We start from the raw sequence: 12,274 nt of genomic DNA, 5'->3' as shown, positions 1-12,274 counted from the left end.
AGAATGGTAGATCCACTGACAGCTTGCACCGTGCATTTGGAAAAGCTACAGACACTCAATGCCAGCCCAGGTAAGCAGCCTGGACGGGGCCCCACACATGGGACCTACTGGGAGGTAACTGAATCATGGGAGTGGTTACCTCCATGCTGTTCTCATAATAGTGAGTGAGCTCTCACGAGATCTGATGGTTTTATAAGGGGCTTCCTCCTCCTTCACTCTGCACCGCTCTCTTCTGCTGTCATGTGAAGAAGGATCTGTTTGCTTCCCTTTCTGCCGTGATTGTAAAATTCTGGAGGCCTCCCTGGCCATGCTGAACTGTGAGTCAATTAAACATCTTTCCTTTAAAAATCACCCAGTCATGTGTATGTCTTTATTAGCAGTGTGAGAATGGACTAATACACTTACTGACACTTTTGCCTTTTATTTTCACCTCTTACTCTCTTGTTGTGATTCTCCTGCTTTGTTTATATGCCTCCATCAGCTCTGTCTTTGTCTCCCAATATGACTTTCTTTGCCTGTGGTCTCTCCGTGTCTCTTTGTCTCTCATCTTTCCTTTTACCTCCTCTTCTCAATCTGCCTCTGCTCTCTGGCTTTCCTTCTGTCTCTCTCTGCCTTTGTCATGCACTTATGTTCTTTCTCTTCCCATCTCCCTCCCTCTCCCTGCTTCATTTTCTCCCTTTCTCTTTTCTTCTCTCTCTTATTCATTTTCTGTCTTCCATATATCTGTTATTGACATCACTCTGTCTCCTTCTCTCTGTTTTTTGGTTTTTTTTTTTGTCTCTCCTTGTTCTGGAGCTCTCTTTCCAATCAGCATTCACAATCAGTAAACATTCTTACTGAGGCCTTATGATACTAATATTTCATTTTTAAGAGTGGAGACTTAAATGTTGTACATTGGTGCTTATGTTGCTGTGAATGTATACAGACATACAAGAGTGCACATATTTATTATGTATATATTTATATGTACTTATATGACATGGAGATGGATAGCAAAATCAAGACAGAGATTGAGATTTAAACTGAAATATATGTTGTTTTATTGGGTGAATGGAGGTCACTGGAATTTCTGGGATATATAGTCAGGTTGGTGAAACTACCATGAATCATTCTCTCTGGAATCAACAAAGCTGATGATAAACAAAAGGCCTGGTAGCACATGCTGCTGCATACCCAGGAGACAGACACAGAGTGATCTTGCTCTTTTGCAAAAAGCCTGGACACCAGACTGTCTCCCAACAACAGTGATTAAAAGGGAAACAGGCAACTTGAATGTGAGCTCTTGTACAGTTGTTGCCCGGAATTCAGTTTTAATGAGGCCAAGTTCACAAACTCGTTTGCTCTCTCTTTCATTTATTTTCATTTTAAAACAACTTTTAAAAATAACTCAAGCAATACACATTTATTAAGAAATGACAAAAAGAATGAACAAACACAAGAAACTTGCATAGAATCCTAACATTCACCATAATCACTGGCAAACATTTCGAGTCGTATCTTTCCTGCTTTTTTTCCACAAAAGTTTAACTTTACAGTTAAACTTTACATAATAATCGAAAAAAAAACTGTCTCAAACCCTTACCATTTCCAGGTTTTTTTTTTTTTTTTTTTTTTGAGATGGAGTCTCGCTCTGTCACCTAGGCTGGAGTGCAGTGGCACCATCTTGGCTCACTGCAACCTCCACCTCCAGGTTCAAGCAATTCTACTGCCTCAGCCTCCCAAGTAGCTGGGATTATAGGCACCTGCCACCACGCCTGGCTAATTTCTGTATTTTAATAGAGATGGGGTTTTTCCATGTTGGCCTGGCTGGTCTCGAACTCCTGACCTCAAGTGATCTGCCTGCCTCAGCCTCCCAAAGTGTTGGGATTACAGGCATGAGCCACCTTGCCTGTCCTCCAGGTATATTTCTAGGGACTTGGGATATATGAGAGAACAACACAGACAAAAAACTCTGACTTAATGGGTTTATGTTTGTACTATTTTGTAATATTTTATTCTGATATTTTGTGGACAGTTTCCCAATTCAAAATACATATTTACATAATCAACTTTTTAATGACTTCATTATTCCACAACACACAGGTACAAAGTTATAGGTCATCCATAACACATGGAAAAAAAAAAAAAAAGCTTTCCCAAGGAAATAGCAAATAAAATTGCAAATATTTAGCAAGCAAGCATTAAGTGGAAACAGCTAGAGATGCTGAGAGGGATGCTAAAAGAATTAGGACAGTGCTCTAATCTTCAATATAAGGAAATAGAACTGGAGCGAGAGAATCTACATGCAGAAACAGAAACAACATCACGAACGTCATATTACAAACATATTTTAATAGGCCATACTGAAGCACTATTAATATCAATGAAACTGTAATAACAGCTAACCCTTATTGATGATCTGGTATATGCCAGATGTTCCGTTAAGAAGTTATATTATCTCTGTTAACCATCAAGCCACCATATAAGAAATATACCACTAGTATCCTCATTTTACAGATGTGGGAACTAAGGACAGAGATAAAGTTAATTGCACAAGTTCACACATCTAGTGGATAGTAGAGTCGGCAATTCACCCAATAAATTATATTTTAAATCATGTGTACTTTTTGCCATTTAAGACATATTTTGCCCATGGTTACGTGGACAGCCATGGAAGATAGTTTTTTAGTATACACTGAATGCCAGAAATTTCACCTGGGCGGCATTGTACTGTCCCCTGTGATTTATAGAGCCTTCCATTCCACCACGTCTTTGTTGCACACGGTTTCCATTGAGAAGCTGATAAACACTGTGGGCTGCATCTCTTCATGGGAAAAAGTAAAGCATATTAACACAAAATTATGCAGACAATGGAAGAAGTCCACGGACTCTTAAACTCATGTGCAAATCTTAAGGAAATGATTTTCAAACTTGAGTGTTCCCAAGAATCTCCTGGGAAGTTCGTAAAATATACAGATTCCTGGTCCCTTCTCCCCATCAGGGCATTCAAAAGCAGGACCCATGAGGACAGTACTTTGAGAAATGCTGCCCCAGGCACCTATGAGTGAGCCCATGCCTGCCCAGTTAAGAGTTCTTCTATCGTTTCAGCAAAATGCAAGTCAGGGCAAGCAGGGCTGCAGACGATAAATTTCTAAACCAGGGTGCTGAATGTGCCTAAAATAGCCTTTTTCTCTTTAATGATTATAATCAAGAATGTACAGTGGGAATTGCTGAGGTAAGGAGAAAATCTTTCACTTTCAATCTGCCCCCCCTAGTCACTCACCACCCAGCCCCAAACCACCAAAGGCCCTGGAGCAGAAGGATTGATAGCCCATGATTTTGTGTCTCAACAGCTCCCGTTACTCTGGTTAGGGAAAGATGACTAGAGGCATCAATCTATTGGTTCCAGGGCAAAACATGATTTGTTGGTTGTCTGATAACATGATTCTTACTAGCACTTTCTTTAAAAAGTGTACACGTTGTACACACTGTCACTGTAGGGTCATTAGTCAGCAGGGAGAAACCAAACAGCCCATCCCAAACATCCTCCCAGGATAACAAGATGACACACATTAATAACCCCCAGAAGCCACTTGTGGGGATGGACAGAGTTGAGGGTTTCAATCCAAACTGCATCATGGAGTGAGTCATTGCCAAGTAAAGTGTTAGTGACCTGACAATGGGGTGAAGTGAAAGGGAGACCCCCAAGAAAAGTCATTTATATCAAGAGTTCCCCTATCACCCCATCTGCACTGAATTGTGGAGTTCTTTAAAAATTAGCCGGGCATGGTGGCGGGCACGGTGGCGGGCACCTGTAGTCCCAGCTACTTGGGAGGCTGAGGCAAGAGAATGGCTTGAGCCCAGGAGGCGGAGCTTGCAGTGAGCAGAGATCGCGCCACTACACTCCAGCCTGTGTGACAGAGCAAGAATCTATCTCAAAAAAAAAAAAGAAAAAAAGAAAAAAAAAAAGAAACTCAAAAATAAACCCATTCAAAAATGAACTTATATAAAAATAAACCCATACAAAGCATGATTTAGCAGAAAGAGCTTTGGTGCCAGAAAGGGCAAAAATCAAATCCCAGCTCTGCCACCTGCTAGCTGGGTAACCTTTGGCAAGTTGTTTATGCTTGACTTCTATAGCTTTAGAATGAGGACAACAATATGTAGTTCATAAAGGTGTTGTGAGAATCAAGAGAAATCATGTGGTGATGTTCCAGATCATATTTCTGGGGAAGCTGTTCACTAAATTGGTGGTTATTCATATTAATATTATTAAAGGAGACTTCTGTTATAATCAATATGTCTTATGTAGACAGAGTTGTCCCTGATGTTCAGCAAACTTTCCTTTGCTCTCTTCTTTCACTCTCACCCCAAAAGTTAGAAGTAGAAAAAGCTATAGTTGGTAACTCAATTATAATCCTGGAGCAAGTAAAACCCACTAGCATCAACAGGCAGTCCTTCAGCTTGACTACTGCTGCTCCAAAATGTTGATTAATACTCTAGGTTTCCTATATGAGAAGATGTAGTGAGACCACCTTTAATATTATTTTTAACTAGCTTTTATCTGCATAAGAAAATTAAACAGAGGAAGAGATAGCTCTACCTCCTTTCTACCCCAAGCCACTATTGCAATAAACCCAGTCATAAGCAGTCTCATCTCTGAAGTTCATTAGCAGTGGAATATATATGGCAGACAGGTTATTACTAGGAACCTCACTTCCAGAAGGTCCCATCATCACTCTTTAAGGGAACTTCAGAGGTTTAAACAATGCCAAGAGCATGACTTTTCATGAGGCTACTTGTTTTGAAGCCCAAGACAAACAACTTGAAAAGCGGAACCTAGAACTCAGGAGCTCTACGGCCATTATTCACTCTTCTGCCCACAATGGAAAACCTTATGGACACAGGTGCATGGGCTTCAGACAAACCACAAGGCTAGGGTGCAGCTGTGTTCTAACTCTTGCATGTGGCAAGCCAGCAGTGGGCCAAACCAAGAATCACTCCTACAGTGTGACCAAATGTTATTTGACCTTCTTCTTCCAGTAACTGACCTACTTAATAGGAACATCTTGGTTTCTTTATCTGAGAGTGTAGATGACATTTGTCTTTCCTATCTTATAGAATTGTGGTAAGAAAAAATCCTTAAGTAATGGAAGCAATGTGTCGATCTTTGAAAACTGAATCATTTTGCAAAGAGAAAAAAGGGCTATAACTGATCTGAAGTGGTATAAAAACATTCAGGAGTGCTATAGAAATAGACACAATATCTTTCATATGTGTGTAAAATCTCACATAGGATTTCCGACAGAGCATCCACGTCCTTTTTTTATTCCTATCTACATTCTAGGATAAGCTGTTCTTTCATTCTAAACGTTGCACAGTAAGATTCCACCTTTGCTTCTTGCCAACTGTTTGCTTCCTCCATCCATACAATCGGAGCAGAGTTTGAGCTCCTTAACAGGAACCACTGCACTTTTATGGAGCCTGAGCTCACCTCGCAATGAACACATCTCTTCTCTGCCATCCCCTTTAGTCACTGCAGAGACGCTGTTTGGCAGTTTCCCCTCCAGGAGACACAAGTGCCTTCTCTACACCTTTTAGCCACAAAATAAGGGCCAGTAATTGAGACATACACAAAAACAGGACAAATATTTTACATACATTTAGTGACTGAATATAAGCTGGCAGGGAGCCAAATCAATTTATCCTCAAGGCAGCCTGAACAGTGATCTCTCTCATCAACAACTTAAACAAAAGAAAGTCCTTTTGTGAAAACTCTGTGTGGAAAATGTCAAGGTAAAAATGAAATGATGACGACTCCAGCTAAGATTTAATGTGCAAATAAGGGCAGTCATGTCTCTCAGTGACCATAAAGGTTTTTATTTTCCTACTGGGCTTGGAATGTACCCAAATTTACTACAAGATTGATGTGTATATGTTTTGCTTAATTCATATTTTTCAATCATTCCTAAGGTTAAAACTTTAGTTAAACATAGTTTTTAAATAAAGTAATTTAAATTCCTGGATATAAAGAGGAAGGTTTACATCTCTCAACTTTTAGTCATGACATCCATTCAGCTAAAAATATCCTTGTAATAATCTCCAACTGTTACTTTCAATCTTCTCTACACATCAAGGTTTGTCTGAAGTACATACTCTACAATTCAGTTTGAAGGCCACCCCAGCCAGAAGATGTCCAACTCCCCTCTGACCTCCTATAGCATATTCTGTCCTCAGAGAATGCACATCTCCCGCTGTCTCTTAAGAAGTTTCTTTGTGTATAAGACCAAGAGCTCATTGAGGGCAGGAATTATTTCTTATCATCTTGTGTAGCACTTCACAAATATCCGTATGCCAGTGAATGACAAATATTAGGAACTCAATAAATACTTGTTGAATTAAAACTAAATATAATAATTTGTGTAAGCCTCTTAGCATAATGCTGACACATAGCAATTACTCCTAAATGGGAGCAATCATTACTCTCATATATAAATGTGATTGGTGTATCTGCTTTTTTGCCCTATCCTATAAATTTCTAAGGCGTCTCTTTTAAAAAAATGTGGATATAGTTCTGAGAGTCAACATTCATGTCAATGATCGCTAGAAAATCCCATTCAATAACTAAGAGATTTTTACTTTCCAATTTTACATTAGGGCATTTTTTTGGGGGGCGGGGAGGTCCAAAGATAGCAAGTTCCTTAACATGAAGATGTAATACAACAAACCTAATAAACCATGTTTTGCTGCAAACCATGTGCCCAGATTGAAATGAAGGCCTGCTGGGATCTCAAATTACTTGATTTTCCTTAAATAGATATGCATATGAACTGAGGAAAAAGGAAGAATCTTGTGAAATAAAAGGTTTGCTCCCTTACAGGTCAAGGGTATAGATCTTTGTGTTCTTTCTGCATCCCCAACACTCCTAGTGCACTTTACTTAGTAAATACAGTAGGTACACAGTATCTGTATGAACAAACTATTAAATTAGTTTTGACCTGTAAAGGATTTTAGTCTATTAGCGCCATTTTACAGAGGATGAAATTGAAGCCACAACATTTCAACATGCTATGACTACATATATAATTTTTGTATACAGCCAGGATTATAACCCCCAATTCTTAATTCCCAGTAGAGAACTCTTTCTTCTCATAAGAAAAGTAAGTCGCATTTATTGAGCATTTACTATGAACAAAGCACTTTGTATCCACGATGTCGTCTCTTTAGCAAAAAGCCTCCAAAAGATATACTATCCCCATATTTTAGATGGGGAGACTGAGGCTCGAAGAATTTAAGTGACTTACTCAAGGCAGTGTGCTTATTTAGCAGGACAACTAAGATTCAAACTCAAATCTGTCTGATTTCAAACCCATTGCCTTCGAAATCACACCACATTAGCATTCATATAGCATTAAGTACTGAGAGAAGGAATTATGTAGGCTTGCTAGATAAAGCTAAAATCTTTTATCATTTTACTTTTTAAAAGGTCAGCACCCCTCCCACCAAAAAAAAAAGAAAAAACTGTATCAAAATATATAGCCAAGTCAAGCATTCATAGCCAACATGTCTATAATATCAGATTTGTCATTAAATTAGAAAAGGAATCTACTCCTGAAGAACAACTGAGCTGAAAGATGAAAGATTGCAGGTTACCTCTTGCTCACTGAATCACCAGGTGCAGATTCCACATCTCACTGAAGATGAAGAGGTGGGTGGATGAGAGAACAACCAAATCACTACTTAAGGTAAAGAGTGCAATGTGACAGGCACGTGTTAATGTCCTCGCTTTTCTACAAGAAGATGGAGCTTCCAGCTAAGAGTACATCCTCCTCCACCATCATCAGAAATCAACTCAAGATAGGCTTATCTAAAATACAGATTCCAAAAGGTCTGAGTTTTTCTGTTCTATTTTAAAGTCCATTGTACAAGCGACCTTCTGTGCAGTTTGGGCATAGGATCACTCTGGGTGACAGTCTCTGTTCTGCCATTGACCCCCTGTGTCTATTTGGCAATTCATTTAGCCTTCTGGAACCTCAGTTTCCTCCTGTATGTAATGATAATAATAACACCTACTCATGACATTTCTGTGAAAAATTAAGTGAGATGATGAATGTAAGGCATCTATCCCAGAAGTTGGCCCAGATTGGGACTCAATTTATTCACTAATGTTGGAGGGTAAATGTCAAATCCCAGAACAACTAGAAGCAAAGAGGTACACAGAAATCAAGCAGTCCATCACGTGCTATGAGAAATGTAACATTAAAGATGTCATCATGGCAAAATAGAAGTCAAGTAAAATCCTCTGTTAACACATCTTGCAATATAATTGCCAGTGAGAAAGGGGCAGAGTGGTGAATTGAAATACTAAACTCCAGCATAAAAATATGAAAAAGAGATATTAACACTCATCACCTACTTACTACCTACAAAGAATTTTATAAAGATTAATGCTACAGCACTTTAAAATCCCTTAGAAATAAGGAATAAACACATACACCATTATGCATACATATAAAGGCAAATATATATTTTAACACTCTAAGGATTACTATATAAATTTAGATCAGGGCACAGCATGCCTGGGATGAGTAGGGTGGGAACAATATGTTCTTGCTTACGACACCAAGCTCATGACAAATGATTCATACCCAGCACCTTTCATGCCAGAAGATCCCCCCAGGTGTTCCACCAACTCTAGCAACAGTTTCCATCAATCGAGACTGCAGTACAGAGGAATCACATCACACCCACAGACGAGGCAAAACAGACATGTCTTTATACAACTGCTCAAGTCCAACAGCTGAGGGGGCAGGAAAGAGAAGGGAAGGAGGTGAGTGAACCATCCAGAACTCTTCACCAGATTGACAGGCAGCCTATAATTACCATGCATTTGCACCCTGAATGCAGGTGTTGTCATAATCAGAGACTCTTCTTAGCAAAGGCTTTTTGCTGAAGGTGAGAGGGGTTCACAGGATGTGTGTTGCCTGTGGCCCTGAATGGGTTTGGAGGCAGATTTATAGGGGAGGACATCTAAATGTGAAAAGATAAGAGTCCCCCATGCCCCCCACCACTCCGATCTGGCCCTTGGGTTTAAATTAGTGGATTTCCCACTCTGGGGGAAAGTGAAGTGCTGTTCAGAGTACCAAACAAGTGTATGAGGCTTTAAAGTCACGCTGCCCTCTTAGGTATAGCCTGGTTCCTAATTCTCTGTAGTTAATCTGACCGGCCTAGTCTCCACTTTAGAGATGGAAAAATCCACAATTTGCCTTGGTCTAACCACAAATAAGCAGAACTAGAATTCAGGTCTCCACTCTGCTTTGCATTCTACAAAACTGCCAAAAAAAAAAAAAGTTTATTTATGCTTTCTTTTCTTTAAAAAATATTTTAAACTTTCTCTGAGTCTGGTCCAGATACGTAGGACTAGCTTTGTTTTGGAGGACACAGATAAAGACTATTTCTCTTTCTCCACTATCTGTATGTCTATACTTACAAAAGAAAAAGAAGAAACACCGTTGTGTGTGATGACCAGAGAGGGGACTGGGTCAGAAGAGGTCTTTATGGAATAAGAGACTTCAGAGGGCAGAAATCTCACCTCATTAGTTAACATGAGTGATCAAAACTTTAACACTCATCACCTTATTTCCTACATTATCTCAGACTTGCCTGCATGTTCAATGCCCTGACCCTAACAAGCCCTACTAGAATTATAAGCAGCATTTATTATTATTTTTTTAATGCTGGCAGTGCTTGGTGCCATTTCCTAAATGGAGGTTAAAAATTTGCCAAAGATGTATTCTACTTTTCTCTTTCTTTCCAAGATCTTTCAAGAGATGAGCTAAAAAAAAAAAAAGAGGTCTAATGGGTGAGTGATATTTTACAGCTTGAATTACATTAAAAGCCAGAAACATTTTGAGTCCAAGGTCTTTTACTTCTTAATACAACAAGAGCTAACATGTTTGATGTGTTTAAAATCTCCCCTCAAAGCCAGAAGCTTTGAGTTAATCACTTAAAGCAGTGTGAAAGTTATTCAGTCAGTTTAAGAAGATTTGAGTTCAAATTAGAGGATTAATTTTAGTGGCTATGATATGAAAGATAAAATAGTTAAGGTAAGGAATGAGGGCAAAGGTCTCCAGAACTTGAATGGAGAGAATTTTAGCTTCATTTATTTGATCAAACCACTCCTGAGAACCACATAAAACCACAGCCTCTGTCATGAAGGAGGAATTGTAGGGAAAACCCTGCTACCGCTCTCCGGACAGATACATCAATACTAAATATTATCTATCATGGTTTGCCTTAATACAATTTATATCTATGTACCCAAGGAATTCATGATGACAGACTAGCATTTTAAAATGTTCACAACTCTCATTTAAAAGCTGACAATGAGCACAACTCACTAAAGTGGCACTTCTCTGGGAAGGTTTCTGGGAATTACATCACAACGGAAAATGTTTTGAAAGGTACCAGAATGTGTAGATTGTGCATATTACAAACACTACAATCTCAATTACCTGGTTGAAGCTGTAAAACTCGAAAATTTTTTCCCCCATTTTACCCATTCTTGGTTTTTATGTTCTTGTCCATGCCTGGAGAAGTTTCCACACTTTAAAATCATTGTTAGTTATTACAATCAAAGCTGATTCTTTATTATTTCAAATCACTGAAGTTTCCAGGTTCAATTTAAATAGGAATAGCTCCCTCAGATCGCAGACAAGCAAGCTTTTCTGAAAATCTAAAACCTTTCCTGATATGACCAAAGCTCATGGACTTGCATCCTAAGTCCCCTGGAATCCAGCCTCCTGGAAGTGAGCAATCCCTTTCCTGCCTTCATAAAGGGAATGTTAAGTCTTTATTTGTGCTCTTCATTAGAGGAGGTCAGGCAATGGGGGAGAACAGGGAGTTGTTGTCACTGGCATATATCTGATTTTCCTGAGACTGACCATGCCAGAGAACAACCGCTCATTCACAGGCTGGAAAGCCCCAGTTCTCAAAACACACTCGCTTAGTGCTGTTAGAAGATGCTGGAGAGTTCCTGTCCTGAAACTTGCATCCACTTGGTCCCCTAAAGCAGAGGATACACTAAAGAACACCTTATACTCTCCACTGCAGTTCTCCCTTGTGGGGAAGAAGGGGTTAGGAGCTCTGCATGAAATTAAAATGAAATATAATAAAACGCCTACATACATGGGTCTTCTTCATCTTCCTTGAGCCAGTACATAAGTCTGGCAAGTAAAGGGAAAGTCACTTGAGGGGATGTTAGCCTGCCTGGAAATTTAACCCTTTCGTCTCTGTATCAGGAGAACTTTAACCCCTCTGTTTGCCTGGTCTTCAGTTCCACACACCAATGCGACCAAGGCAACAAGAAATAGGGATTTGACTCCTCAGTCTGAAACTGTGGCATTTGGAGAGGACTCTGATGGTGTTGGTGGGAGAGATGAGGAGGCTGGTCTCCTAGTAGGTGATGTTAACTCTTGGGGGAAGTGGGCAAAGACCAGTTTGCAGCATCTCCCAAGTCCAGAAACCCTATTTCCCCCCAATTCTCCACCAGATCACACAGCCGACTTTAACCCTTTCCATCTTTCCACCCCTTTGCCCTCAGTCCCATTCTACTCACGCTGCTGTTGTGGCCAGACCAGTGGACCATGGCTTGGTTGTGTGCTGAGTCTCCCGTCAGAGCAAACGTGGTGCTGGTCAGCCTCAGCTCCTCCATCCGGAAGCGGGTGGCTTTGTCCGGGTCCCGCTCCCGAGTACCAGGCTCCTGCTGCCCTCCATCTCTTAGCACTCCCCGGGGACTCCGACTCGCGCCCTCTCCCCGTTCTGCCTTCTCCTGATCCACACCGCTCCGTCTCCTCCGGCCGGAGCGGGCAGCAACCGCCACGGATGCCCCAGTGCCCCGAGCCCGCTCCAGGGACAGCGCTCGGTCCCCGGGGGCCACTGAGAACAGGGGGCGCACTACGAGGGGCAGGGGCGTGGCAGGAGCCCTGCCTGGTGGCCCCTGGTGAGAAAAGCCCCTAGGGGTCGAGGCCGAGCGTGGGGCAGAGCTGGGGTGCGGCGGGGGGCAGCAGGAGCCGCCGCCGAAGACGCCCGGGACGCAGAGGACCAAGAGCCCCGCGCCGGCTAGGAGCGCGCTCAGCCGGGCTTGGAAGCCGCCGCCGGCGCCAACTTTTCCCATCGCGGGAGCGAAGAGCAGCGGAGAGAGGGTCCCGGAACGAAGGTGGCGGCGCGGAGCTCGGTGCTGGCGGCTGTAGGGGGCCGGCGCTCAGGACCCCAACTCCATCCAAGTTGGGCCGCG

At 41.3% G+C, this 12,274-nt stretch overlaps 1 protein-coding gene across 3 annotated transcripts in view; it reads right to left on the bottom strand.

The window, feature by feature from the left end:
• Positions 1-12,267, bottom strand: part of SORCS1 (sortilin-related VPS10 domain containing receptor 1) — a 591,520-nt gene extending 579,253 nt beyond the window's left edge. For all 3 annotated transcript variants that reach the window (XM_011927917.1, XM_011927918.1, XM_011927919.1), the window contains exon 1: positions 11,597-12,267. In XM_011927917.1, the coding sequence (XP_011783307.1) occupies positions 11,597-12,154 (558 nt within the window). In that variant the 5' untranslated portion in view covers positions 12,155-12,267. The remainder of the gene's footprint in view (positions 1-11,596) is intronic.
• Positions 12,268-12,274: the final 7 nt, after the last annotated feature.

This window comes from Colobus angolensis, unplaced genomic scaffold (genome assembly GCF_000951035.1).
Source record: "Colobus angolensis palliatus isolate OR3802 unplaced genomic scaffold, Cang.pa_1.0 Scaffold75, whole genome shotgun sequence".
NCBI lineage: Eukaryota > Metazoa > Chordata > Mammalia > Primates > Cercopithecidae > Colobus > Colobus angolensis.
The sequence above is the reverse complement of the archived record's forward strand: the minus strand, read 5'-3'. Positions and strand labels throughout refer to the sequence as shown.